This window comes from Passer montanus, unplaced genomic scaffold (genome assembly GCF_014805655.1).
Source record: "Passer montanus isolate IOZ18808 unplaced genomic scaffold, ASM1480565v1 scaffold77, whole genome shotgun sequence".
Taxonomy (NCBI): Eukaryota; Metazoa; Chordata; class Aves; order Passeriformes; family Passeridae; genus Passer; species Passer montanus.
Genome location: NW_024372923.1, coordinates 2,618,866 through 2,644,050, shown reverse-complemented (window position 1 = coordinate 2,644,050; position 25,185 = coordinate 2,618,866). Strand labels below are relative to the sequence as shown.

General features: G+C 53.4%; 1 protein-coding gene across 1 annotated transcript in view; it reads left to right on the top strand.

Moving 5' to 3' along the window:
• TCERG1L (transcription elongation regulator 1 like) overlaps positions 1 to 14,121 on the top strand; it is a 44,537-nt gene extending 30,416 nt beyond the window's left edge. The window contains exons 7-14 of the mRNA XM_039731382.1: positions 9 to 103; positions 1,221 to 1,309; positions 2,166 to 2,320; positions 5,463 to 5,532; positions 6,672 to 6,807; positions 9,730 to 9,819; positions 11,350 to 11,468; positions 13,202 to 14,121. Of these exons, the coding sequence (XP_039587316.1) occupies positions 9 to 103; positions 1,221 to 1,309; positions 2,166 to 2,320; positions 5,463 to 5,532; positions 6,672 to 6,807; positions 9,730 to 9,819; positions 11,350 to 11,468; positions 13,202 to 13,358 (911 nt within the window). The 3' untranslated portion in view covers positions 13,359 to 14,121. The remainder of the gene's footprint in view (positions 1 to 8; positions 104 to 1,220; positions 1,310 to 2,165; positions 2,321 to 5,462; positions 5,533 to 6,671; positions 6,808 to 9,729; positions 9,820 to 11,349; positions 11,469 to 13,201) is intronic.
• The last annotated feature ends 11,064 nt before the right edge of the window (positions 14,122 to 25,185 follow it).

The window sequence follows — 25,185 nt, the reverse complement described above, 5'->3', positions numbered from 1 at the left end:
CCTCACAGAGCGTGGCAAGGACCCGAGCAGAGCCGCCTGCCCCCCGACGCTGATCCTGCACACGGAGAGGAAGAGTGTCCCCACGGGCAGTGACAGTGACAAGGTGTGTCCTGGAGCCCCTTCCAGAGCCCCGGGAGCCCTGAGCTGCACAGAGCCGGGTCAGGGCTGGGCTGGACACTTGGGATCCTCCCCTGTGTGGAGTTTAAAGAGCCATGGATATCATTTACCCTGGAGCTGAGCACAGCTCTGGCACTGTCAGGGGACACTCAGGGCTGGTTTGGTCCCCACGGAGTCCCGGAGCACTTTGGGTGGGAAGGGACCCCAAACCCCCCCCAGTGCCACCCTGCCATGGCAGGGACACCTTCCCCTGTCCCAGGTGCTCCAGCCCCAGTGTCCAGCCTGGCCTTGGGCACTGCCAGGGATCCAGGGGCAGCCCCAGCTGCTCTGGGCACCCTGTGCCAGCCCTGCCCACCCTGCCAGGGAACAATTCCCAATTCCCAATCTCCCATCCAGCCCTGCCCTCTGGCACTGGGAGCCATTCCCTGTGTCCTGTCCCTCCATCCTTGTCCCCAGTCCCTCTGCAGCTCTCCTGGAGCCCCTTCAGGCCCTGGCAGGGCTCTGAGCTCTCCCTGGAGCTGCTCCTCTCCAGGTGAGCCCCCCAGGTGTGCCAGCCTGGCTCCAGCCCTGGGATCACTTGGTGCCCCCTCTGGGCTCCCTCCAGCAGTGTTTCTGCTGTGTGCTGGGGACAGTCACTCCCTCTTGCCATGCTCCAGACATGTTTCTGCTGTGTGCTGGGGACAGAGGAGCAGCTGGGGGAAAATCACTCCCTCCTGCCACGGTGATGTCCCTGAGCAGTCCCAGAGGAGCTGCTGGAAGGAGCAGGGCTGGCACAGGCCCCCCGGCCCTGGGGAGCACCCCATGCTCCGGGCTGGTTCCTGCCCTGGGGTGCCACCCTCGGGGCTGTCCCTCACCCACCGTGCCATGGGAGCTGCTGGCATGGACAGAGCTGCTTGGCTGCTTTTTCCCACGTGCTGCTCTAAGTGGGGAGGCGTTTTTGCAATCCCCATTTCTCTGGGCTCTCCAGAGGCAGCTGGCTGTCCACAAACCCTCTCCTGCAGTTCTGGCCGCAGCATGACCCCCTGCAGCCTGAGGGGCATTTGTACCCCAGGAGCAGCTCTGGGCACTGCTGTGTTTGCTGCCTCATCCCTCTGTGTCCCCAGGATCACTCCTTCAAGCTGCTGAGCCAGGCTGACAGCGCTTCCAGCGGGAACAAGCCCGTGGCATCGGCGCCAGTGCCAGGATCGCCGTGGTGAGCAGCTGCCAGGGCCCTTCCCCTGTGCCAGCCCTCCCCAGGAGCTCCCTGGGCTGGCACAGGGGCACAGCACTGCCAGGGCCTTCAGCAGCGTGGCTGGCAGAGCTTTCCCATGCCCCGTGGCCTGGGGAGGGTGAGGGAGGGAGCAGCAGCCAAACCGGGCCCTGCAGGGCAGCTCAGCTGGCACTGGGCTGGGGCACAGGGAACAGCAGCACAGCTTCCAGTAAACGCTGCTGCTTGCCAGGGCCAGTTCCTGCCTGTGCCAGCTCCTTGGTGGCACTGCGTGACCCTGCCTGGTGCAGGGAGTGTCTGGGGTATGCCCAGGGTGTCCTTGGGGTGTCCCTGGGTGTGCTCAGAATGTCCCTGGGGTGTCCTTGGGATGTGTCTGGGGTATGCCCAGGGTGTCCCTGGGTGTGCTCAGGATTGTCCCCGGGTATCCCTGGTGTGTGCCCAGGGTGTCCCCGGATGTCCCCAGGTGTCCCAGGGGGTCCCCAGGTATCCCTGGGGTATGTCTTGGGTGTGTTCAGGGTGTCCCAGGGTGTGCCTAGGGTGTCCCTGGGGTGTCCCCTGGTATCCCTGGGGTGTCCCAGGGTGTCCCCGGATGTCCCCAGAGTGTCCTAGGGTGTCCCCAGGTATCCCTGGTGTGTGCCCAGGATGTCTTTGGGGTGTCCCTGGTGTGTGCCCAGGATGTCTTTCAGGTGTCCCTGGGGTGTCCCCAGGTATCCCTGGTGTGTCCCCGGGTGTCCCCAGGTGTCCCAGGGTGTCCCCGGGTGTCCCCGGGCTGCGGTGCCCCGCGGTGGGCACGCTGCTGGTCCCTGGCCGGGCTCTGAGGCTGGTGTGTCGCCCGGAGCAGGTGTGTGGTGTGGACTGGAGATGACCGGGCGTTCTTCTTCAACCCCAGCATGCAGCTGTCGGTGTGGGAGCGGCCGCTGGACCTGCGGCACCGCGGGGACATCAAGCGGCTGCTCGAGGACCCCCCGCACAAGCGCAAGCTGGAGGCTGCAGCAAGTAACCAAAGCTGGCCTTGTTCCCCTCCCTGAGCACCGGGAGCCCCTGGAGCCGGGTGTGCTCCTGGAGGTGTGAGGCCCGGAGACAGAGGGCTGGCCCGGGGGCATTCCCGGTGGAGGGAAAATCGATGTTCCTCACACGTTCCTTGTTTTCCCTGGAATGCTGGGCTGGGGACTGGGCCTCCTCCTTGTCCAGAAATCTGTTTCAGTGGCAGAGAAGCAGCAGTGGCCTCGTGCAGGGGCTGGATCTCTGCTGGGGCAGTCCCTGCCCGAGGTCAGGGTGGGCACTGCCATCACTCCCTGCTCCCTGCAGGCAGTCCCTGCCCGAGGTCAGGGTGGGCACTGCCATCACTCCCTGCTCCCAAAGCACTGCGGATCACCCAGCCCAGCTGTGCAGGGGGAAATCCCAGCAGGGAGCTTTGGGGAAAGGCTCCCCTGCTCCTGGGAGCTGCTGTGTCCCGTGCCAGGGCTCCTGAGACTCCACACTGCCCGTTCTGGAGGGGTGTCCCTTGCTGGGGCCATCAGCCGTGGCAGCCCTTGGAACTGCTCCTGGCCGTGGCTGGCTGCTCGGGATTCTTGAATATTCTGGTTTCGGAGGTGAAAGAACAGCCACCTCCTCCAGCTGCTGCTCCTTCCTTAGAGGGGAGGGAGAAAAGCCGAGGGGAAAGAAGCAGGACTGTTGTGGCTGTTTCCAGGTGCTGTATTTGATAACTGAATCGGGCTGGTGGCACTGCCAGGCTGCTGTGGGACCTGCCCTGTGCCCCCTGGGCAGCAGGGATGGGCACTGGCTCTGGTCCAGGGGGACAGCTGCCAGTGAACCCCTGCAAACCCCAAATAACTGTTATAAACCTCAATGAACCCCTGCAAACCCCAAAGAAACTCTGCAAACCCCAAATAACTGCTATAAACCCCAAAAAACTGCTATAAACCCCAAATAACTGCTATAAACCCCAAAGAAGCCCTGTAAACCCAAATAACCCCTGAAAACCCCAAAGAACCCCTGCAAACCCCCCAGAACCCCTGCAAGCCCCCCAGAACCCCTGCAAGCCCCGCAGAGCCCCCAGCCCTGTGCCTGCAGGGAGACAGAAGTGAGCCATTTTCAGCTTCTCTGTCAGCAGAAGAGCAGCTCCAGGGAGGGTTCTCTGTGTCCTCCAGCTGACACAGCCTGTAATTCCATTTTTCTCTCAGAATTTCCACAGCAGGTGCTTGTGTATACATTTCTGTATAATATTTGTGTGTGGCTTGAAGAGCTTTAGCTGTGGATGAAATTCCTCCAGAGCCTGTCTGCTGAAATTCATTCTTCAGGAGGAAAACAGAGCTTTTAATTGCAGGATCTGCTGCAAGCTCAGTGAATTCCTGCCAAGGGATGGCCAGACACAAAGCTGAGGGTCATTGTTCTGGTCTCTATCATTGTTCCTGCTCTGTAATTAATTAACAGAAGAGTCTTAACTCAGGGCTGATAGGTGCCACTTCAAAAATCTATTTTTTGCTGTGCTCCATCCTTTCCATTTATTATCTCTACCACAAAGATTTGATTCATGCTCCTGGTTTTTTATGGCCATGGCTTCCATTGTTGTTAAATAGTCTTAATCCTCCCTGCTATAATTGGGCCCTGTGGTTGCTCAGGGTTGGAGCAGTTCATAATTAGTATAGATTAGCTCTGAGGTGAAGGGGATTATTTGTTACCTCTTCTCTTAGCTTGTAATCTCCAGTAAATAAATAACACAAACGAGCTGAGTGTTCCCAACAACGCTTCCCACATTTATTTAACTGAGTGGCTGCTGCTGAGATTTAATTAGAATTTCCAAATCAAACATCTTAAAAAAAAAAAAAAATATGTCAAGCAAAGTTATTCACGGGATGCTCGGGATTGTCTCTGCTGAAGGATCAAGTGCTTCTTAAATTGGGGCATAAATGAGAAATTGCTCATTTCTCAGTGACTGCTCCTCCACCAAGTGTTTGTTCCAGGAGATTGATGTGGCTGCTCCCAAATGGGGCAACTTCAGGCCATCCCATGGATGGGGGAGCGGGGGCAGCTCCTGCAGGGCCCGTAGCATTGATCTGCTGGGATCTGTTCCTCAGCTATTCCAGAGCATTGATCAGCTGGGATCTCTTCCTCAGCTGCTCAGGGTCTGCCTGGCTGCTCGGGCTGAGGGATTTTCCAGCTAATTCATAGAAAATGAGCACTATGGAGTCACCAAATCACAGAATGGTTGGGCTGGGAGGGACCCCAAATCCCCCCCAGTGCCACCCCAGCCTGGCAGGGACACCTTCCCCTGTGCCAGGTGCTCCCAGTGCCCAGCCTGGCCCTGGGCACAGTTGGTAGAACTCCTGTTGACACCAGTCCTGGTGTCACTTACTGAGTTCCCCCAGGAATTTTGGGCCCTTTGGCACTCAGCCAAGAGTCTGAAGCCCATCCCTGGATCCAGCACATGGATATTTGCCAGCCCACGTGCTGGGGACCCTCCAGTGCAGGCACTGCAGGGACTGACTTCTGTGTCCTTTGGGGTTTTGGTGAGAGCTGCAGCTGGTAGAGGTGAACAGAAAAGGTTTCAGAATTCAGACTTGTTTCCCTTGTGCCTGAAAATCCAAGCTCTGAGTGCCTCAAGGACCTGTGTCCAGGCCTGACCAGGGGGTGACCTGGCCCTGGAGCTGCTCTGCAGCCTCAGGAGCCTGGGGGTTCTTGGACCTTCCCAGCCCTGCCAGGTGCTGCTGGAGTTCCTGGGAATGCAGCCTGAGACTGGCTGATCCCAGGAGGAGAAATGGGGCAGGAGAATCACCTCCAGGGAATCCTTCAGGCTGCCAGCACGGAAATGACTTTGCAGGAATGTCTTCAGTTGCATTTTGAAGGGAAGGGAGGAGGGAGGATCAGGTGAAATAATAATAAGATTTAAAGCAATCATGTCATGAATGAAAAATGAGGAATTTTGCTGACTGGAAATGGTCACTTTATTGCTGTTGCTTCCATTTGGATGAAGGCAATTCCGAGGATGTTATAAAATACTTGTTATTTCTAGAACCCTCTGTGGGGGGTGAAAGCCAGGAAATCCCTGAGCAGCAGAGACAGGGAAGAGAAGTCAATCTGAGGAATTTGTATCCCCATTTATCTCATTCAGATCTGATAATGACTTCTTTCTTTTCAGCAGACAAGTGTGTTAGCTCTTGTCCAGGGGATGAAAATGATGATCTGAGCATCAAAACCAAGAGAAATAAGTAAGTTCTACAGTTCCCATGTCTCTGTCTAACGGTGGCAAGGGCTGGTACAAGAAGGGCAAGTTAAAGCACTTTTGGTTCTGTGTGGGTGAATGATGGGAGAATTCTGTGTCCAGTCCTCACAGAGCCAGGACTCTCTGCAGCCTTTCTCCTGGACATTACCTGGTTTTGTGTGGGAAACTCTTCCCTTATCAAATGGTTACAGACAAGGCCGTGGGTTATTCCAGAGGCACTGGATAAAGCTTTCCCTCCCTCAAATGCAGCAGGCTTTCCCTGCTCTCAGGCTCAGAAGCAGCCCCAGGTGTGCCTCACCCTCTCCTGAAGGCAGCTCTGAGCTGTGCAGGGTGCCCAGCTCCAGCCAGGTCCTTCTGAGAGGGCAGGCACAGCCTTTGTGCTGCTGATCCCATGTGCAGGCTGCCCTGGAACAGAGTCAGGGCAGAGCTCCAGAGTAAAGCAGGGATTTACTCAAAGGATCTCCTCCATGGATGCCCCTTGGGCAGCACCAGAGCCCAGCCAGGGCTGCCCCCAGGATGAACCCAAATGGCCCCAAAATGCACGAGCGCTGCCGGGGTCTCTCCCTGGGCTCAGCTCTGCTCCATGTGCACATTGCAGTGCAGTGTCCAACCCCACTGCAGCCCCTGCACTCCCATCCTTGTTTTTCTCTCTGCAGCCCACGGGCTTTGTGCTCCTGGGCTGGGATTGGGATCATTTGTCCTTGGTGCCCAGCTGGAGCAGGAATTGTTTTGTCTCCCTGCTCTGTGCAGAGCTCAGCATCCCCTGATGTGAACCCAGCCCCACACACTAAAGCAGCACAGAATGTGGAAAATAGAAAAGCCAAACCTGAGGCTTCAGTGGATTATTACAGCTGTGCTGAACTGGATCTTTTATTGTGATTTTTGCAATGAAAAAATGCCCCCTTTAAGGTCCCCCTCCTTGGCAAGGGCTGTAGGAAGCTGTCACTTTGCTGCACCTTGAGTTTGGGTGTCACATCCCTCTGGTGGCCCCGAGCTGCTGCAGCCCCTCCAGCCCCAGGGGTGGTGCCCAGCTGGGAGCTGCTGGGATGTCCCAGGGAGGATTCAAGGAGCCAAGGATGCAATCCCGAGCAGGTGAGCTGACCCTGTCTGTGTTGCCCTGTCCAGAACAGAGGAGTGCCAGGCTGCGGGCCCGGCTGGCGCTGAGGAGGAGCAGCCAGGGGAGGAAGGCTCGGCCCCGCGGGTCTCGCCGCCCCTGGAGGAGAGGATCACTCACTTCAGGGACATGCTGCTGGAGAGGGGGGTAAGGAGCAGCCCTTCCTGGGACTCAGCAGGCCCCTGGAGCCGTGCCCTGGCCCAGCAGCCACAGGGAATCAGCACGGGGGTCCTGTCCCCAGGCTGGTGACACTGTCGGTGTCCCCACTGCCACCCCTGGGAGCTGGGCCCCTTTCCAGACACGTCCCCAGGGATGTGCAGAGGCAGCAGCTCTCCCAGCAGGGCAGGGGCTCAGAGGGACGCGGGGCTGTGGGCACTGCCCTGTCCTCAGCTCTGGGGTGCCCAGCCCCACAAACTGCAGGGATTCCAGCACTGGGCAGCCAGTTTCACCCACTGGCCATCCAAAATCGTGGGATCATAAATGGTTTGGGTTGGAAAGGACCTCAAATCCCCCCCAGTGGCACCCCTGTCCCTGGGTGGACATAGCAGGGACACCTTCCCCTGTCCCAGGTGCTCCAGCCCCAGTGTCCAGCCTGGCCTGGGGCACTGCCAGGGATCCAGGGGCAGCCCCAGCTGCTCTGGGCACCCTGTGCCAGGGCTGCCCACCCTGCCAGGGAACAATTCCTGCCCCAAATCCCATCTGACCCCACCTCCTGGCAGCATAAAGCCCCTAATGCTTATCCAGGTCCTTGGGGAAGGATGTTCTGGAGATGGTTCCAGCTGTGCTGAGCTGCAGGAGCAGGGAATGCTCTGGGTTTGGGCTCAGGGGGACAGGGAGGTGTCAAATGAGCAGTGGGTGCAGGTTCCCTGCCTCCCCCACTCTGCCACGTGCACCCCATAAAGGGAATGTCACTCCTGTAGGAAATACAGCCCAAGGTGGCTCTTGTCAGGCACTAAAGCCTATAAAATTTATCCTAGCAATCAGCAGGCTTTAAAGGGGGATAATTAGAGCTTCAGCAGCTCAGCAATGAATTATCCCCACGCCAGAGCTGCTTTATTAATACAGCTTGTTATTTATGCTGCAGAAATGCAGGGGGGCCATGAAGGAGCCCTGGGTGGAGGCTTTGCTGGCAGATTGGAACTCGGGGGGCAACAAGTCAGAATTTGGAAGGATTAGGGCTGTTCTAGAACAGGATTCTCAGGTGTTTCTATGGAAGATTTGCTCCTAAAATAAAGAAATTTGGGAAGTTGACTGTTTGGATTCACTGATGTTTAAAAATGGGGAGAGAAGAGGTTACTTTGCTTTTACCCTGAACATTTTCCAACTGTCCAGCTCAGCAGCAGCTGCCTGGCGTGGCTGAAGCACAGGGAGACCATTAATGCCACTTAAATCTGAATTATTTAATGACCATCCCTTGCCCTGTCCTCCTGAAGGAGTTGCTGGATGGAATCACAAAGAGCTCGAAGCAGATGGAGTTTGCCAGTGAGTTCTGCAGCTTCCCACAGAAATTATGTCAAGAGAAGAATATTTATTGTAGCATTTTAAAAATAGAGGGGGTTTGGGGGAGCTCCAAGACACAGGCACTCTTTATTCTGAAGTCTGGGGTGAGTTTTCCTCTGTCAAAATGTAATCTGCATATTCTTCTGGAAGTTTCAAAGTTTCCACAAAATTCTAAGAGGAAGAGGAAAATTTAAGGTTCCTCCTGGCTCCCTCTCCCACCCAGCATCAAAATATCCATGTTCTATGCCAGCATTTCCAGGAAGGTCTTCTCCCTGCTGGGTGCTCTCAGGGCTTCTGAAAGGATTCCAGGGGGTGTTTTTCCTCAAGGTTCTCCCTTCTTCATCCTGGGGAGAGAGGGGGATTTGTGTGTGCAGTGTACCTGGAATGAAATCAGAAACACCAGGTTATTTTAGGTGATGTTTGCCAAATGTGCAGTGTAATAATTGCTAAGCACAAAATCATCAGCTGGAATGATTATGTGACGAACTAATCTGAGCTTAATTAGCCTTAGCTCAGAGGGGGATTTGTGCTGGGAACAAAGCTGATGTCCAGGAGAGTGTGAAAGACACCAGGAAAAGAGGAGACACCAGGACAAGGGGCCACAGGGAGGGCAGCTCGGGCTGTGGGAAGGGGGTGCTGGGGGCACCTGGCCTCAGATCCCAAAGCAGCCTGAATTTAGGATTTTCCAATGGCCCCAAATCCCAAAAGCAGCCTGGGCTCTGGGTATCCCGATGGTCTCAAATCCCCAAAGGCACCCTGAGCTTTGGATTTTCCAATGGCCTCAGATCCCAAAGGCAGCCTGGGCTCTGGGTATTCCAATGATCTTACATCCCCAAAGGCAGCCTGAGCTTTGGGTTTTCCAATCTCAAGCTGCTCTGAGAGGAAAAGGAGTCCACTTAAAGCCACTTTGCTTCATCAGAGCTTTCCTGCTGGAGTGTTAATTACTGTTTAATTATACTTCACATCCTATTTTTTTTTTTTTTTAGTGAATTCACTCTTTTGTAATTAGTTGGAGTGATTAGAATATTTCATTTCCTTCAGATTTTTCTGTCGCCAGTGCATTAGCAGGGATGTTGTAGAAGCTTTGAACTGGTGGAACTGTCCCTGCCCAGGCAGGGGATGGATCTGGGTGGTCTCTGAGGTCCCTTCCAGCCCAAAGTGCCCCGTGATTCCATGGCTCCACGAGGCTGGGAGCAGCCCTGCAGGATGGCACATCCCATCGCAGTCACTGGCAGCGTGCTGCTTTAGGGTGCTCACTGCCAGCTTCCCCGTGTGCCTCAGCTGCTCACAGCTCTGGAGTTGGAGCTGGAATTGTCCCTTTGGGGCGTTGGTGCCTGTGCAGCTCAAGCAGCAGCACAAGATGCATTTCCTGCCTGCTGCAGGCTCCTGCAGCATGTGGGCAGGGAGCAGCTCCCGAGCCCCGCTGAGCAGCAAACCATCCTGGCCCCGAGGGCCCCAGAGCGCTGCCCGAGACCAAAGGCCGCTTCAGGCACGCCAAGAACGCTGCCCAGGGCTGCCCAGGCCGGGACACCCCCGGCCCCTGCCCAGCCTCCTCTGTCCGTGCCCCAGGTGTCGGCGTTCTCCACCTGGGAGAAGGAGCTGCACAAGATCGTGTTCGACCCGCGCTACCTGCTGCTCAGCCCCGAGGAGAGGAGGCCGGTGAGTGCGCCGTGCCCGCCCGCCTGCAGCGCGGCCTGGCTCCGAGCCCTGTCCCGGGAGGGCGACACAAGCCCGCAAAATCAGCGGGGATTTCCGTGGGGAGACACAGGTGGGCTCTGCCCATCGGGGGTGCTCACAGGGTGGGGTCTGGGAGCTGGGAGCTGGACTGTGGGGTTTGGGGGTCTGGGAGCTGGACTGTGGGCTCTGGGGGTCTGGGAGCTGGACTCTTGTGGGGTCTGGGGTCTGGGAGCTGGACTGTGGGGTTTGGGGGTCTGGGAGCTGGACTGTGGGGTTTGGGGGTCTGGACTCTGTGGGGTTTGGGGGTCTGGGAGTTGGACTCTGTGGGGTTTTGGGGTCTGGGAGTTGTGAGTCCCTTCCCACTCAGGACATTCTGTGGTTCCCAGGGCTCTCTCCTTGGACAAGAAGGTGCTCCAAGGTTTGATCACAGGGACCCTGGGGGTGCAGGAACAGCTCCGGAGCCTGGGAATCCTGAGAATAGGGACCTGGGGATAGGAAACCTGGGAGTAGGGACCTGGCTGTGGGAGGGAAATGGCCCAAGGGAACAGTTCTACCCTGGATTATTGGGATAGTGCAGAGACACTGCTGGATTCCCATTGTTCAGGACCTTTCCCAGGGGCCTGGCAGGGTTTGGTGCTGACCCCACTGGGCAGAGCACTGGGGGCTGGCCAGGGGCTCTCTGCAAGGGCTGTTTTTTCTGGGGAGCTCCAAAGGGATGGAGGGTTCTGCTGCCTTGGTAATTTGGGCATTAATTATCACTGGGGGTCCCAAAGTCTGCAGATGAGGCTACAGAATTCAGGAGAGATGCAGGGATTTGCAGAGAAGGTGAATGCTGCTGTTCTGTGGTTATTTCTCTCCCCTAAAAGTCTTTTGTCATCCTGTAAAAGGAATAATTTTGAATATGGAATTATCCATTTTTTAAATAAACAGGATGAAAAATGAACTTATTCCATATTGTCCCGTGGTTCTCCAGAGAGCTTCCTGTAGGTATTTACCACAGGACTGGGCACATACATCTTCATTTGCTCCCTTTCCAATATCTCCTTTCCTAAGGAAAAAAAAGTGAAACAAAACCAGTGAGGAAACACAGGAATGAAAATGTATGAGGAGCTGCCAGGATGGAAAGAGCTGCTAAAGAGCCTGAGCAGGGAGTTTGGGATTTATTTCAGGGAATGGGCAAGGACAGCTTCTGGACATGATGAGTCAATCAAGAGACATTCCTTGGAGCCATGGAATCATTTTATCAGCCTTGGAGCAGCCTGGCCATGGCAGGGCTGGCCCTGGCTGGGCTTTAAGGTCCTTCCTACCCAAACCAGTCTGGGCTCCTGGGATCCATATCAACACTGCTGCCCTTTAATTAATGCCCAGTTGCAGCCAGGGCAGAGGGCCAGTCCTTGGAGGTGATGGAATAAAACTCCTGGGGAGGCAGATGAGGACTGCAGGCCCTGGGCTTGCCAAAACCCCCGAGGGCTCTGTCCATAACTCCTTGTCCTGGGTCCCTTCCCTGGCCAGATTTTCGAGCAGTTTGTCAAGACCCGGGTCAGGGAGGAGTACAAGGAGAAGAAGAACAAGCTGCTGTTGGCCAAGGAAGAATTCAAGAAGCTTCTGGAAGAATCCAAGCTGTCTCCAAGGTGGGTGTTGCCTTAGGAAGGGTTGGGAAGCTTGGCTTTGTCATTTAGGCTGAGCTTTTCAGCCCAAAATTCTTCCTAGCAAGAGGAAGATGCCTGTTCCAATGCTGGGGTGGCATTTCTTCCCTGATATTTTCCAGTATTTGGTTATATTCCTGGGAGAGGAAATATTCCATCTGCCTCTCCCTCTGTCTGTCCCTTCCCCTCTCCCCCTCAGAATGTGCCACACTTTGCACAGCACATTTATTTTATATTCCTGTATATGCAGTGATTACAGAACACACATTACTTATGGAAAATCAGTACCACAATGTTCAGTCTCATCCATATTACACATGCAGGTGTAATTACTCAGAAATTGCATTTAGTCTTGGTGTTTGGTGGAAGAGAAATATAATTTCTCAAAGTTCCTGTTAATGCCACGCCATTAAATTCATGGAATGTGTCCCTGCCCATGGCAGGGGATTGGAACAGGATGAATCTGTGAGGTCTCTCCCAACCCAAACCCTCCTGTGACTCTACAATTCTGTGATTAAATTAAAATACAGTGTGCAAGGGACAATTTCTGTTTTACTTTGTTTTTCTGGCGATGGATCCAGACTCACACAGTGGCAGTGGCAGTGCTTAGGGCAGTGCTTTCTCATTTGTAAATTACATGGAAATAAAGAGGGTTGTGTTATAAATATTGTGAAATTGCTGGAACAAAGAAATGACTGTTTTCTCTGATAAAACATGCAGATAATTATTCAGCACGACCTGCGTGGGCACACGGATCCAAACAGCACGTGGGGCCTGTAGTAATTGTAATTACAAGGAACATTTTACAACAAAATTAGGGATATTCTGGGCTGAAGCCCCACCCAAAGTCTGCTTCCAGCACTGATATTCCCAGTGCCCAGGGGAAAAGCTGTGCTGGCCCAGAGGCCAGGAGCATTTCACCCCTGGAGGGCTTTGGGGGCTGACTGTGACAACAAAGCACTGAGGAAGCTCCTTTCCCTGCCTTGATTTAGGCACACAATGAGAGGAATAAATCCCAAATATTTCCAATAAAAAGCAAAGAGTCACCTTGGGGAAAGGAGCCGGGCGTGCAGCCTGAAAGGCAATGAAGGTAGCAAACCCTGCTAGGAGAGAGCTCGCCTTGGAAATACAGAACATGCAGGAGCTGAAACAAAACCTCCTTGTGAGCGTGGCATTAATGGCTCAGCAGCCTCCTGCCAGCCAGCAGCCCATCTGAAATCCCATTCAATCCTTGCCCGCTGCCCCGGGTGCCCAGAGCCCTGGCGTGGGCTCACCCCTGCATCCCAGACCCTCCATCCCTCTCCTGTCACACCCTGCCTTGCTGTGGCTGCAGGGGCAGCAGCCCGGGGTGGCAGGCACAGCCCAGCCTCCCCAGGTGCCCTTTTTGGGGTGGCAGGCACAGCCCAGCCTCCCCAGGCCCCCTTTTCGGGGTGGCAGGCACAGCCCAGCCTCCCCAGGTCCCCTTTTTGGGGTGGCAGGCACAGCCCAGCCTCCCCAGGTGCCCTTTTTGGGGTGGCAGGCACAGCCCAGCCTCCCCAGGCCCCCTTTTCGGGGTGGCAGGCACAGCCCAGCCTCCCCAGGTGCCCTTTTTGGGGTGGCAGGCACAGCCCAGCCTCCCCAGGTGCCCTTTTCGGGGTGGCAGGCACAGCCCAGCCTCCCCAGTTCCCCTTTTTGGGGTGGCAGGCACAGCCCAGCCTCCCCAGGTCCCTTTCCCACAGGACAACCTTCAAGGAGTTTGCCGAGAAGCACGGCCGGGACCAGCGCTTCCGCCTCGTGCCGAAGAAGAAGGACCAGGAGCATTTCTTCAACCAGTTCATCCTCATCCTCAAAAAGAGGGACAAGGAGAACAGGATAAGGCTACGGAAAATGAGATAAGAGCGACTGAGGCTGGCAATAAAGACGCGAGCCCGGGCTGGGCTGCGGAAGGGATTCCAAGGAAGGAGGAAACGCTGGGGTCCCGCAGCAGCAGGAGTGGGAGGCCCCAGGGAAAGCTGCCTCTGAGGGGAGTTTGGGCAGTGCCCGCTGCTTTGGGGAAGGCTGTTCTGCAGGAATGGGAAGGATGGTTCGTTCTCAAAGAATTAATGTTTCATATTGAAGCTCTCTTTTGTACAACATCCAGAGTTTGATGCATTTCTGATTGCCATGATATGTCGATCCCTTAATTGTTTTAATTATGCAAATTACTTGTAATATACACAAGTTATGACTCCGATGCAGATTTATAATTAAGCAGAAGCAGATGCCATCCAGAGCAATCTCAAGGCATTTCCATCATTTAGGGGAATTATCTCAAGCAATCTTTTGGCAACTCTGCATTTCCACCAAGCGTGTGGGGTCTGGTGGTCTGCAGGACCCGCTCCCGCCGCTCATCCGTCTCTGTCCAGTCCTCTGAGTAGTAGTAATCAGCTATTAATTGTTAATCTTGGTGAAGAGTGTGGAAGTCCTGGCACATGTTCCATAGGAGAACTCTCCGACCCAGAACTTGCCGTGGGCAGGGTTCCCCTCAGCCTTCCAACCCCAGTTCTGTGGTGAAGCCATCCCAGTCGGATTTGGGTTCTGTTCCTGTGTGTGAAGAGTCTGCATGAGATTTTTCTCATCATATTTGTATAAATAAATATTTAACTTTTGTAATTAAGAAGCATTTCCAGCCTGATTTCAGGGGTGAAACTTTCTGAAGAGGTTTTTTTGCCAGAGCTCAAGTGGAAAATGCTGTCAGGGACGGGGTGGGGGTTGTTGGGGTGTCTGTGCAGGGCCAGGGGTTGGACTGGATCCTTGTGGCTCCCTTCCAGCCCAGGACACTCTGGGATTCCAGGAAATAATGGAGGAAATAACACAGGGCTGGTGATTTTTCCTGGAGAGATGGAAAACCAGAGGGGGCTCCTGCCAGTCAAGATTTGTGAGCAAGTTCAGTGAGATCCATCAGAAATCTGAGAATATTGGGAACAAAAGAGTCACTGTGGCTGCACAGGGAGGATGTGGCTGGAGGAACATCAGGACATCTCTGTGCTGCTCCAAAGATGCTCTGATTGTGATTTTTTTTCCCTCAGGAGACCTACATTTTAAGTTATTGCTCCTTAAATCCGTAGACTTCTGTTTGCTTGGAGTGAGGGGGATATTTTCTCTAACTCACAGTAATTTTTATTTAGGTGTGTGCTGGATATTTTTATAATCAAGGGGATAAAGGAACTGCTGCCTTGGAAAAATGAACTTAGAATATTTCAGAGTGCCAGGACAAGGGGGAACGGCTTCCCAGTGCCAGAGGGCAGGGTTGGTGGGACACTGGGAAGGGATTCCTGGCTGTGGGGTGGGCAGGGACCAGGGAAAGGGCTGCGCCACCTGCCACAGGTGCTGCTTTCCCTGTCCCCTGCTGCATTCCAGCTGCTCGTGGGTTCACATCCCTGAGGGGTCTCCTGGGTGTGCTCCTGCTCAGGGGAGTGCCCTGGGGCCTCTGGATATCTGCATTTTGTTCCATTTTCAAGGTGGAAAAACATGGCAAGGAGTGGAATGGATTTAATTGTTTTTAGTGGTTTTTTAAGATTTTTAGTGGTTTTTAAAGTTTTTGAGTGCTTTTTAATGGTTTTCAGTCCACCAAGAGCACTGGGAGACAGCCCTGGCAGCTCCCCAGCCAGCCGGGCCAGGGCATGGAGAGAGCTTCATCTGGGGCTGGTTGGGTCCCTGGGGAGGAGAGTGAGCCCAGGGTGTCTCCAGAAGGAGCTCAGGGTCTGCCTCCCCCAGGACAAGGCACTGAACACTGGGAAATTGTCATTAAGAGCTAAATCAAGGTGAAGCAGGCTGCCAAGGGCTCGAGCTTGCTCATTTTGGCTTCATGTGCCAATGAAATGCTAATAATGGCTTTGCTTGGATAATGTGAGGAGCAGTTTGTGTGCTGACATCCTTGGCTGCCTTGTATTGGTCTGAGCCCAAGATAAATAGGAGGAAAAATCAAAGGTGATAATGTTGTGTGGCTTTTCTTTATTTAGGTAAAATGCAAAATCCTGAGGGAACAAACTCTGCACAATGTGGGCAATGTGAACACGTGCAAAGGATGATTTTGGGAGGTTTCAGTGAGTTTGGGATTGTTTTTTTCTCTGCTTATCAGCCTCCCAACAAGGTTACAGATGTTTTAGTGGCTGAGCAAGAGTTAAAGCCATTTTGGTTCTCTTTTTGAAGTACTTTGTGACTTTGTGGGGTTTTTTAACTTCGTTCTTCATATTTTGATTTCTTTGCTCGGGTTTACTTTGGTAAATATTGCTTTCATGCCACTCCCCTGGGAGCAGGTTTCCCTGTTGCTGTGATCATTGCTGGGAGAGCTAATCCCGAGCAGAAATGAAGAGAAGTCAGAGAAATGAGAACAAATGATGGCAGGGCTCCCAGGAGACCCTGAATTTACTCCTCTGGATTCACAGCGAGATGCTCTGGGCTTGCTGCTGTGAGCAATTCCAGCTGATTTATGCTCAGGTGCCACTGGAGTGCCCACCCTTTGTGTTTCCCAGCAGTGCTGGGCACTGCTGCCTCGCCGAGTTCTCTTTCCTCAGAGCTCTCCTGGATCCAGGCACTTCTCCATGGGCTCCTTCCACCCGAGGCTGTTGTGTTTAAAGTCTCCACACTGGGAAGGGAAATGGGAGAAACTGGGAATGCAGGAATGATGTTTTTCCTTGGAAAGGGGATGGAGTTTTCCCTTTCCGAGGAAAAACATCATTCCTGCATTTCCAGCATTCCCAGTTTCCCTTCCCAGAGAGAGACCTGGAGCTGCCTTGGAGCTTTTAGGAGTGGTGAGAAGTTCCTCTCAGTCAGGGAACTGGGTTCAGCCCTGACTGGATGCTTCACATTTGGCAAAATTGCTCTAAACTTGAACTTTTGTCCCTCCTCTCCTGCTTTTTAATCAGCTGTATTTCCTTATCCAGGTGCTCAGCAGGGCTTGGCTTTGGGAGAGAAGCAAGGATTTATTTTTTGTTCTTTTTTTAAAATAATGAACAGAGAGCTGATCCCGTGCTCTCATCTTCACTGCAAACCTCAACCCCATCCCCTTCCCTTCTCCTTCTTTAATATAAGTGAATAATTTGCCAATATTTAACTCTGAGGATAATTTTCAAGGTAAATCATTGAAGGGTCTGGCTTGGAAGGGACCTTAAAGATCATTTCCTTCCCCCAGTGCCTTCTGCAGCTGATCATTTTGGAGTTAGCTGCTGATAAAATGAAGGGTTTGATTTATAAAAAGGCAGAGAAATCTTTACCAATTCACTGAGCATTCTCTGAACACTCCTCTTCTTGCTCAGCTTGTTATTTATTTAGAGAGAAAAAAACCCTGTCTTTGTAAATTCTCCTGCTTGCTCGAGCTGCACTTTCCAGGCAGCTTTTCAAGGACGTGGGGTCTCCAGCTCTGCTGGGACATTTCTGAGCTGCAAGGACTCACTGAAAGCTTTCCCAATGAACTTTTGCACGTTTGCCTGTTGGAATCAACGTGGCCATCGCTGGGTTTGAGCCAGGCGGGGATTAACCACCAAAATTCCCAGAGCAGCTGGGGCTGCCCCTGGATCCCGGGCAGTGCCCAAGGCCAGGCTGGACACTGGGGCTGGAGCACCTGGGACAGGGGAAGGTGTCCCTGCCATGGCAGTGGTGGGATTTGGGGTCCCTCCAACCCAAACCAGTCAGTTCTTAGACCAGGCTTTACCCCATGAAACAAAATATATTTTTTTATATCTATTTCTCCTGCTTCTCCTTTGAAGAGAAAAGCCTTTCCCCAGAATCACAGCAAAGCTGTGCTTCTGCTTGGAACAGGCACTGCCTGCAAAACAAGAATTCATTTAACTTTAAAGAGCATTTTTAATAAAGACCTTCTCCATCTGAGTGGGCTGTGAGTGTAGGCATGGTAAGCTGAGACTTTCAAGGACCGTGTTTTGTTTGTATTAAAAATAATTTTCCCCTCAGATGTGATGTTTTTCCTCCTAAAAGAATAAAATATTGATTTAATAATTCAGACACAGTCAGCTGGAGGTTGATGTGTCTGGATCTTCTGCACAGATCTCCTTACAAATTGCAGCCGTGTGTTTTTATGGCTTTATTGTGAAACAAACACTGCTCCTAGATTTCCAAAATATCTCAGTGTAGCTGAGATGTTACCAAGGCAGGGAAAATCCTCCTCCTGCTGGGCAGAGTTGCAGAATAAAGCAGGGATTGATTTATCCCAGGCCCTCCCAGGACACACCTTGGGCAGTGACACCTGAGAGCTCCCTGGGGCAGGGCTGGGCAGTTCCAGAATAAAGCAGGGATTGGTTAAAATGAAATAATTCCCTCCCAGGACACACCTTGGGCAGTGACACCCGAGAGCTCCCTGGGGCAGGGCTGGGCAGCTCCAGAATAAAGCAGGGATTGATTTATCCCAGGCCCTCCCAGGACACCCCTTGGGCAGTGACACCCGAGAGCTCCCTGGGGCAGGGCTGGGCAGCTCCAGAATAAAGCAGGGATTGATTTATCCCAGGCCCTCCCAGGACACCCCTTGGGCAGTGACACCTGAGAGCTCCCTGGTGCCTGGGGACCCTTCCCCTGCTGCAGCCTGGGCAGGTCTGGGTGCTGCCACTGGGGCTGCTGCTCTGGGCATACAGGGGCTCTGGGAATAGAGGGGTTCTGGGAATAAAGAGAATTTCTGGACATACAGGGGTTTCTGGGCATAAAGGAGTTTCTGGGAATAAAGGGGATTGCTGGACATAAAGGGGGTTTCTGGACATAAAGAGAATTTCTGGAAGTAAAGGGGATTTCTGGAAGTAAAGGGGGTTTCTGGGAGCAAAGGGGATTTCTGGGAAGAAAGGAGATTTCTGAACATAAAGAGGATTTCTGGACGTAAAGGGGTTTCTGGGAATAAAGGGGTTTCTGGGAATAAAGGGGATTGCTGGGCTAAAGGGGGTGTCTGGACATGAAGAGGATTTCTGGACGTAAAGGGGTTTCTGGGAATAAAGGGGTTTCTGGAAATAAAGGCAGTTTCTGGGAATAAAGGGGATTGCTGGGCATAAAGGGGGTTTCTGGACATGAAGAGGATTTCTGGACGTAAAGGGGCACTGCAGTCCCTGGGTGGCTGTGGGCTCGGTCAGGGATGAGTGGCTGTGGTTGAAGAGGCAGGAGAGGTCTCAGCACAGCAGAATTGATGTTCTCTCTTCTCTGGCACTGACAGGAGAGGAGCCCAGGTGAGGCACTGATGGACTTTGGCTTCTCACTAATTAAAAATGAGTAAATCTTTCAAATCGCTGCCACTGCTTTCTGTTGCTGAGGTCTCAGCAGTGAACAGAGAGAGTTTGCTCCATGTCAGTTCTGAAATTGCTACACCAAAAACTCCATTGCCCTGGGATGCTCTGGGGAAAGCAGAACAGTGAACTGCTTAAAAATTAACGTCTTTGCTTTGGGCAGTTTCTGAAAAAAAATTCCATTTTGACTTTTAATTTAAAAAAGCCAAAGGAAACTACAAATTCCAGTGCAGAAATGAAGAGCTGGAGTGTCCTGCTCGCTGCTTCCACGAGCTGCATGGTTTCTCTGTAAATTATTCTGTTTATTGGGAGTGCTGACTGCAGAGCTGAGCTCCAACATCAGAAGGACGTGGGGCTGCTTGGAGAGAGAAAGGCAGCCCTTTCCTCCCAGCTAGGCTGTGTCTTTAAGCATTCCACACCTGTCCTCTGCCTGGAGAAGAGTTCTGCCCAAGGGGGGATCCTGGGCAAAGGCAAACCAAACAGCCTGGGAATGGCAGGGGAGGTGATGCAGAGCCAGGACAGAGCTCAGGGAGGGAATGTTATCCCCAGCCCAGCCCCAAACCCAATCCCAGCCCCTCCTGGGGCCCCTCAGCCCTCCCGGGGCTCTGGCAGGGATTCTCTGCACAGGGCCCCCTTCCAGACCCCTGCCCAGGCTGCTCCCTGCCCGTGCTCCTGGTGGGTCCTGCCATGGCAGGAGGAAGGATTCCTTCCCCTCGGGGGTGCCAGCTGCTGCTGGGCTGTGCCAGGAGCTGGGATGATCTGTGCCTGCTGACAAAGCCTTTGTGTTCCCACCTGGAGCTGGCTGGGGCTGGGCAGCACAAGGGTTTTTCTCTAATATGTTTATTTTGAAGCAGCAGACAGGGTGAGGAGTGTTCCTCCACTCCAGAGCTCTCAGGAGCACCAGGCTTTACATTTCTAATCTCCCCTCTTTCCTCCCAGGGCTCCTCACTAAGCTGCCCATTTTCAGAAGGAAGTGTCACTGTAGAAGTTTCTTTTTAGCAGGAGAAAATGTTCTTCCCTGATTGAGTGTGTGGCTAAGCCCAGCCCAGGAAGGGAGCAGGTGATGCTCTATGGAAGTAACTTCTTTAATCCTGTGGCTGCTTGAAGGCTGCAGTGTGTGCAGTGAGGATCACAGGGAGCTGCTTTAGCTCTGCTGGCATTGCTGACCTGCTCGATGGAAACCCCAGTGCCTTTTCCTGGAGACCCATGTCCCCATTGATCTTCTAAGGAGCTTCAGGCAGAAAGGAGCTCAAGGCTGGGCTTTCCCTTTTGGAGTCTGGGATTTGTGTTCTGCCCTCTCCACGCAGGGCAGCGGGGCCTGGCCTCCTTCCCCTGCTGCTCCCAGAGCTCCAGCTGCTCTCCAGGGCCTTCCATCAGGAAAAACCTCTGTTTCAGTGCCCAGCAGCACAGAGGGCTCTGCCAGCCTGGCTGGGCCGGGAGCTCTGCATTCCCAGGGCTGGGAGCCAGCAGAGAGGGGCTCAGGGGGCTTCTGGGCAGCCTGAGCCTGCTCCAAGCCCATCCAGCCTGGCCTTGGGCACTGCCAGGGATCCAGGGGGAGCCACAGCCTCTCTGGGCACCCTGTGCCACAGCTTATAAATGAAATACAGAATTTATTATATTACATTTTATAATCTTCAATTATTTGTATTTTATTTTATTATTACATATAAATTTCTATTATTATTCTATTCTAGTCTAGTCTAGTCTATTCCATTCCATTCCATTCCATTCCTGTAAATAAGCAAATGGGAAATAGGTTGGATTCCCCTCCCCATTCCGGAGCTAAGGACAGTGCCTGTCTGAAGGGTCAGTAGCAGTCTGGCAATAAACCAGGTTAAGAGGTCCCACTAGCAGCTGGACTAGATGATTATTATTACATATAAATTTATATTATTATTCTATTCTATTCTATTCTATTCTATTCTATTCTATTCTATTCTATTCTATTCTATTCTATTCTATTCTATTCTATTCCATTCCATTCCATTCCATTCCATTCCATTCCATTCCTGTAAATAAGCAAATGGGAAATAGGTTGGATTCCCCTCCCCATTCCGGAGCTAAGGACAGTGCCTGTCTGAAGGGTCAGTAGCAGTCTGGCAATAAACCAGGTTATCCTGGAGCAGCAAAGGGGAGTCAGCAGGGTCTGTGCTCCCGCAGCTCAGCAGATTGTTTAATTGATGCCACCATTGATTGGTCTCAGCTAATGAGAAGTGTGCCTTCCTTGCCCTCCTGTCCTCGTGGAGAGTGTGCTGGTGGTGCCTTGAGAGGGCTGACCCAGAGCAGAGGCTGGGCAGAGCTCCAGAGTAAAGCAGGGATTTACTCAAAGGATCTCCTCCATGGATGCCCCTTGGGCCGCAGCAGAGCCCAGCCAGGGCTGCCCCCAGGATGAACCCAAATGGCCCCAAAATGCACGAGCGCTGCCGGGGTCTCTCCCTGGGCTCAGCTCTGCTCCATGTGCACATTGCAGTTCAGTGTCCAACCCCACTGCAGCCCCTGCAGCCCCTCCCTTGTTTTTCCCTCTCCGAGCTGAGGCTCCCTGGGACAGTCTGCTCAAGGTGGGTGCAGGCCAGGAGGAACCACGAGCAAAGTGGGCAGGTGAGCAGAGCAGAGCTGCAGCTCTGGGCAGGCTCTGGGGGAGCTCTGAGGATGGGCAGGGGCTCATTTTCAGGGGGGCTGAGTCAGGAGCCATCAAAGCCCCTCCACCCCTCATTTGTGTCTTCATTCACTCTTTCCATGCTGCTTCTCCATGCTGACTCAGAGCTCTACCTGCCTCTCCTTGCAATCAGCAGCATTAATTAGTTAATTCATGCCCAAAGTGAAAGGTTACAGGAATTTGTTCAGGAAATTGATTTTGGCTATGATCAGGAGATTGATCCAAGCCCCCGTGCAGGGAGCTGCTCCTGCCCCGTGATTGCAGCAATCTGTCCCCAGATGGGTAATCAGGAGTGGCACCAGGAGACAAACGAGCAGGGCTGGGGACGGCAGGCAGGCTCGCAGCTGATTAACATAAATATTCCATCCTGCCGAGTGGGGCTGCACTATGGAATCGTTTATTCCGTGGCTGTAATGGGGAGAAAAATGACATCATAAGCAGAATGGAATAAACAGCAGAGTGTAATGTAATGATGGCTAGCTCATTCTAACCCCTGCACTGGAGTCTGGGGCATGGGCACTGAGCTGGGTTTCACGTGCTTCTGGCTGAGAGGGAATCGTTTTCCAAGGATTGGGTAAAGGAGTGAGGCAGGATGCTGCCAGGTGTCCTGGGGGATGTTCCCCCTTCCTGAACTCAGCAGGGCTTTCCCCATGGAAAGAGGTGATGCCTCAGGTTTGGCTTTTCTGTTTTCCACATTCTGTGCTGCTTTAGTGTGTGGGGCTGGGTTCACATCAGGGGATGCTGAGCTCTGCACAGAGCAGGGAGACAAAACAATTCATGGAGGAGATGCTTTTAATAAATCCCTGCTTTATTCTGGAACTCTGCCCAGCCTCTGCTCTGGGTCAGCCCTCTCAAGGCATCACATCACTTGGTTTTTTGTTTTGGTTTGTTCTTTTTTTGTGTTTTTCTGGGGTTTTTTCCTTTTTTTTTTTTTTTTGGGGGGGGGGGGGGGGGTTGTGTTTGGTTGGGGTTTTTTTGTTGTTAGTTTGTTTTGGGGTTTTTTTTATTTGTTTGTTTGTGGTTTTTGTTGGTTTTTTGTTTGTTTTTTTGGGTTTGTTTTTTTGTTTTGTTTTTTAATCAGGGTGCTCAGGCCTTGGCAGGGGCTGCCCAGGAAGGTTTGGAGTGCCCATCCCTGGGGGTGCCCAAGGAAGGAGCTGCAGTTTCCTGCCCCCTTGGTGGGGAGGGAGGATGTGGCAGATGCTGCTGACACCTCTCAGGTAAAATCTGCTCAAAGCAGAACCTTTTGGTTATCCTTCTCACCTTGTGATGCCCCTGGGACTCCCCTGAACATGGAGCTCCTAAACCTGCTGGGTTTACAGCAGCCCAGCCAAGCTCCTCCTGGCAAACTTCCAGGGGCCTGACTTGTACATGAGCGTGGTGATCTCTGATCATCACTCAGCTGTGGTGAAGAAAAGCCTCTTAGCTGGGATTACTCCTCCCAAACCCAATGAGTTAATCATGGAATTAGAGTGTGGCACTGAAGTCTGTGGGCTCTGCTTAACCCAGAGCTGCAGCATGTAACAGCTTTTACTTGTTCCACCTTGTGCAGCCCCACGGCGCCCTGCTCCACAGCATCCCTGGGAGCAGGCCAGGCAGTTCCCAGGAGGGCAGAGGCTGCAGGCAGGAGCTCCATCCCCTGCGGGCTCCCAGGAAGGTCTGGCAGCTCTTCTTTCCAGGGATATCTCCCTGCAGGATGCTGCTTTACTCCATGGAAGGCTGTGTCATCACTGAAACAAAGTAAGTGAGAAGGAAAATTAGTTCTGGGTTAGAGATTGGTGTTTTATACCCAGCACGAGATATCAAGCACCAGGTTTGATGTCTCTTGCTCTTCTCTTTGTAATTCCATCAATCTCTACAGGATCCCCTCTGATTTATTTCCTCTTGAATAGAGCTAGCCAATTTTCTCATTTTTCATCTCCTTTTTTATCTCCTGACTGATCATGGCAACTTTCTGCCTGCCCAGCTCCTCTGAGGCAGTGAGAAACTCTCAGTGCATTCTCCAAGTGAGGCCACTCCGATTTTAAAATACAGACTTCGTTTGGGACAAAGATCCTGCAGCAGATCAGATGCAGCCCTTGGTGTTTGCAACCAGCAATGCCACAAAGAGAACAAACCTGCAGCCTGGGGGTGATTCCCAGATCGTCCCTACAAGAAATCTCCCAGAATTTCTGCCAGTGTGTCCTTGGCAGGCTGGGCTCCTCCAGCTCCATCCTCCCAGCTGACCTGGCTGCTCTGCCCCCTCTGAATGGCCTGAGTCTGCTTTTGCTGACCTCTGCCAGCTCTCAGGGCATTCAGCACTTCCCTCACCCTGTCACTCAGCAAAAGGCACGAATTGAAACCATGGGAAACCCTGGCTCTTCCTGCCTTGCCCTCGATGTGAGGGGAGCCTGGAGTTTCTGCTGAAACCCTGGGGAATCTCCTGAGATCTCTGGGGGCTCAGGGCAGAGGGGGCAGCCCTGCTCCTGTCTGCCTGGAATCCCCACCTGCAGGACAGGCGAGCAGCAGTGCCAGCAGGGAGCCAGGCAGTGCCCAGGTGTGCTGAGCAACCCCCAGGGCACAGAGGGCACCCAGGGCAGTGTGTGAACACCAGGGATAAAAGGCTGGGTGCAGAACAGGAAAGGCAGATGCCTGAAGCCTCCTGCCATGTCTGTGTTACTGTGCACGGGGTGCAGCTCTGAAATGGTGTGGTGACACTCGGTGTGTTGTGGCCATCTCAGCTGTGACATGTGCTGTGACACTTTAGGATGCTGGGAGGCCTGGAGCATCTCTGTGCCCAGGAAGGGCTCAGGGGGCTGGGGCTGCTCAGCCTGGAGAGGGACCCGAGCCCTGGGTGTCCCTGGGTGTCCCTGGGTGTCCTGGGGTGCAGGGAGGGGCAGAGCAGGGCCCAGCAATGCTCCCAGGGCCATGGGCAGGGACTGTTCCCAGCAATTCCCCTGCACAGGAGGCAGAATTTCTGCCCTGAGCGAGGACTGAGCTGGAGCAGAGCCCAGAGAGGGCTGGAGTCTCCTCCCAGGATATTCCAGAGCCACAGGGACATATGGCTGTGTCCTGTGCCCTGGGCTGGCCCTGCTGGAGCCCCCTGGGGTCCCTTCCAGCCCAGCCAGGCTGGGACCCTGGCACCATCAGGAGCAGCCTCGTGGTTTTGCATACAAAGAGGAGCCCCCAGCATCCTCCCTGGGCTGGTGCCAGCCTGAGCCCTGCCCTCACTGGTGGCAGGTCCCTCCCCACAGTCCCCAGCCCACCCTTGGGCAGTTTTGGTGCCCAAGGAGGAGCTGCCCCAGCCTGGTTCTCACACAGCCCTGTGGAATTTACAGTACAAGGCAAGCAGAAAGCTCAGGCACTGAGCTCTGTGCTCTGCCAGGTTCCCAAACTCATAAACACCAGGATTCAATAATGTCTTAATTCAGGAAAACTAATTTCCCAAGCCATTAAATAGTGTTTAGCAAATTAGCTCAAATTTATTTCTCCAAACCTGGAATTAAAGTTGCAGTACATCTCGATCATGGTCTGCTCTCCCTTCTCTCTGTAACCAGATTTAGCCGTGCTGCCTCCCTCCATCCCAGTGCTGGAATTCAGCAGTGCTCCTCTCCATGGACTCACCAGGCTTCTCATTTAGCAGCCTGGAGTGTCCTGGGAGTGACTCCCAGCTCTGTGTGGAGCAGAATTCCACGTTTCAGAGCTGCTGCCTGAGCCAGTGCTCGGGTTTCTGAGCAGTTTTGTGATCTCTGCCTTTCCTGGGATGTGTGCTCAAACAGGAGCCGTGTGTGCTGCAGTGGGAGGAGTGCTGTGGATGCTCAGAGCTAACCCTAGG